This window comes from Penaeus vannamei, unplaced genomic scaffold, assembly GCF_042767895.1.
Source record: "Penaeus vannamei isolate JL-2024 unplaced genomic scaffold, ASM4276789v1 unanchor983, whole genome shotgun sequence".
Taxonomy (NCBI): domain Eukaryota; kingdom Metazoa; phylum Arthropoda; class Malacostraca; order Decapoda; family Penaeidae; genus Penaeus; species Penaeus vannamei.
Window position 1 is genome coordinate 12,501 of NW_027213987.1, and position 2,500 is coordinate 15,000.

Sequence of the window (2,500 nt, forward strand, 5' to 3'; positions counted from 1 at the left end):
TGAGGTAAATGATGAAGCTGCTGTTGAGGTAAATGATGAAGCTGCTGTTGAGGTAAATGATGAAGCTGTTATTGAGGGAACTGACGATATTGGGGAAGTAATTAACGTTGATGAGGTTTCTATAACCAGTAGAATGCTAATTGAGGCCCAGAAATCTGATGAATCTCTAAGGTCACTACGTAATACAGCCGTGTCAAAATCAGAGGTTCAGTCATTGCCATCAGGGTATTATCTAAATTCAGGGATATTGATGAGGAAATATAGACCACCTGAAGTACCGGCAACCGATTCGTGGCACGAAGTTTTTCAAGTGGTGGTACCAACTTGTTATCGACCTAAAGTTATTAGTTTGGCTCACGATTTGGGTGGAGGGCACTTGGGTATCAAGAAGACACTCGATAAAGTCCTCAGATATTTCAATTGGCCAGGTGTTACGTCAGATGTAACGAGATATTGTCGAACTTGTGATATTTGTCAAAGGGTTGGTAAACCTAACCAAGTTATCCCACCTGCACCTCTTAAGCCTATCCCTGCATTTGAGGAACCATTCTCAAGGGTAATCATTGATTGCGTTGGACCTCTTCCCAGAACAAAGAGCGGAAATTGGTTTTTACTTACCCTCATGTGTGCCAGTACTAGGTACCCCGAGGCAATTCCTTTGAAACGAGCTACATCTCGTACTATCGTCCCAGTCTTGATCAAATTTTTTACACAGTATGGTATGCCACGTGTATTGCAGTCCGATCAGGGAAGCAATTTTTGGTCAGTAATGTTTCAGGAAGTAATGAAATTGTTACACGTTAAGCAGTATAGTGCCACAGCTTATCGGCCACAGACGCAAGGTGCCCTTGAAAGGTACCATCAAACACTTAAGAGTATGCTCACGAAATATTGTCATGAAACGGGCAGTGAATGGGATCTAGGAGTGCCTTTAATGTTGTATGCCATAAGATGTACTAAGCAGGAGAGTCTCGGGTTCTCACCATATGAATTGTTATTTGGGAGAGACATCCGCGGACCCATGAAATTATTGTATGAAAGCTGGATAGGTATTGAAAATTCAGGGTCTCTAAGTGATTATGTGGTAAAAATGAAGACCAGATTGCAACACCTTCAAGAATTTGCTCATAAGAATTTAGAAAGAGCACAGTGCTCAATGAAGGGAACATATGATAGAAATGCAATTGAACGAGAATTTGGTATTGGGGAAAAAGTGCTATTGTTTTTACCTGTTAGAAAACAACCATTAACTGCAAAATATCAGGGACCTTTCAAAGTACTGGAGAAAATTAATGACATTAATTATGTAATTGCTACTCCGGGTCGCAGGAAAAAGAAAAAGGTGGTTCACATCAATCTCCTTAAGAAATATCACCCACGTAGACCGGAAGCTGCCAGTGCCTTGTGTGCGATCTTTGTTCCTGAAGAGCGGGGAGATACTACCGCTTCACCTGAGATGGAGAGTGACTTTGATGTGGGCGATGTTGGGTTCAAATTGCAAAATAGTGACATTCTGAAAAATCCAAACTCTAAAATTTCTCATTTATCCCATGAACAGCAGCAAGATATCTTGTGTGTGCTTCAGCAGTTTAGTGATGTTCTTGGAGATATACCGAGACAGACGCACCTGGTGACCCATGACGTAAAGCTTGTTGACGGGGCTATTCCTGTCAAGCAAGCACCTTATAGAATGTCTCCTTACAAAGCAAAAATTATGGAAGAGGAGGTAAGCTTTTTACTCAAAAATGGTCTTGCCGAACTTAGTGAGAGTGAATGGGCATCACCCTGCGCACTCGTGCCAAAATCTAAGGGTTGGAGAATGGTGACAGACTATAGGAGGATTAATGAACTCACTAAAGGGGACTGCTATCCTTTGCCTAGAATATTGGATATAATAGATGCCATTGGGGAGTCCAAGTTCATCACTGTAATTGATCTCCTGAAGGGCTATTATCAGGTGCCCTTATCACCTAAGGCGAAGCAGATAACAGCGTTTGTGACCCCTAATGGGCTTTATAACTATTGTGTGCTTCCATTTGGTTTAAAGAATGCGCCTAGCTCATTTCAGCGGCTGACGGGTTCGATAATACGGGATCTCAAAGGGGTAAAGGTATACATAGATGACCTTGTAGTTTACAGCCGTAACTGGGAGGACCATGTGGCAACACTGCGATCCCTCTTTGAACGCCTTCAAGATGCCGGGCTCACTGTTAATCTGGTCAAGAGTGAGTTTGCACAAGCGAAGGTGAGGTATCTCGGTCACGAGGTTGGAGGAGGAGAGGTTGCTCCAGTTAAAGCCAAGGTTAAAGCTATCGATGAGTTACCTGTACCTAAGAATAAAAGAGCAGTTCAAAGATTCATTGGTATGGCTGGGTACTACCGTAGGTTTTGTCCAAACTTTGCTGACGTAGCCAAACCATTAACAGATCTTTTGAGTCCTAAGAAAGAATTCAAATGGACGGTTAAATGTCAGGAGTCTTTCAGTAAATTAAAGAATTTT

The 2,500-nt window shown here is 42.2% G+C and overlaps 1 protein-coding gene across 4 annotated transcripts in view; it reads left to right on the forward strand.

The window, feature by feature from the left end:
* Window positions 1-2,500, forward strand: part of LOC113806650 (uncharacterized) — a 5,855-nt gene that overhangs the window by 2,283 nt on the left and 1,072 nt on the right. The window contains exons 1-2 of one of the 4 annotated variants that reach the window (XM_070119982.1): window positions 1-1,726; window positions 2,133-2,245. The exon at window positions 1-1,726 is cut by the window's left edge and continues 2,283 nt beyond it. In XM_070119982.1, the coding sequence (XP_069976083.1) occupies window positions 1-1,726; window positions 2,133-2,245 (1,839 nt within the window). The other 3 variants (XM_070119980.1, XM_070119981.1, XM_070119979.1) reach the window with 3 other exon arrangements.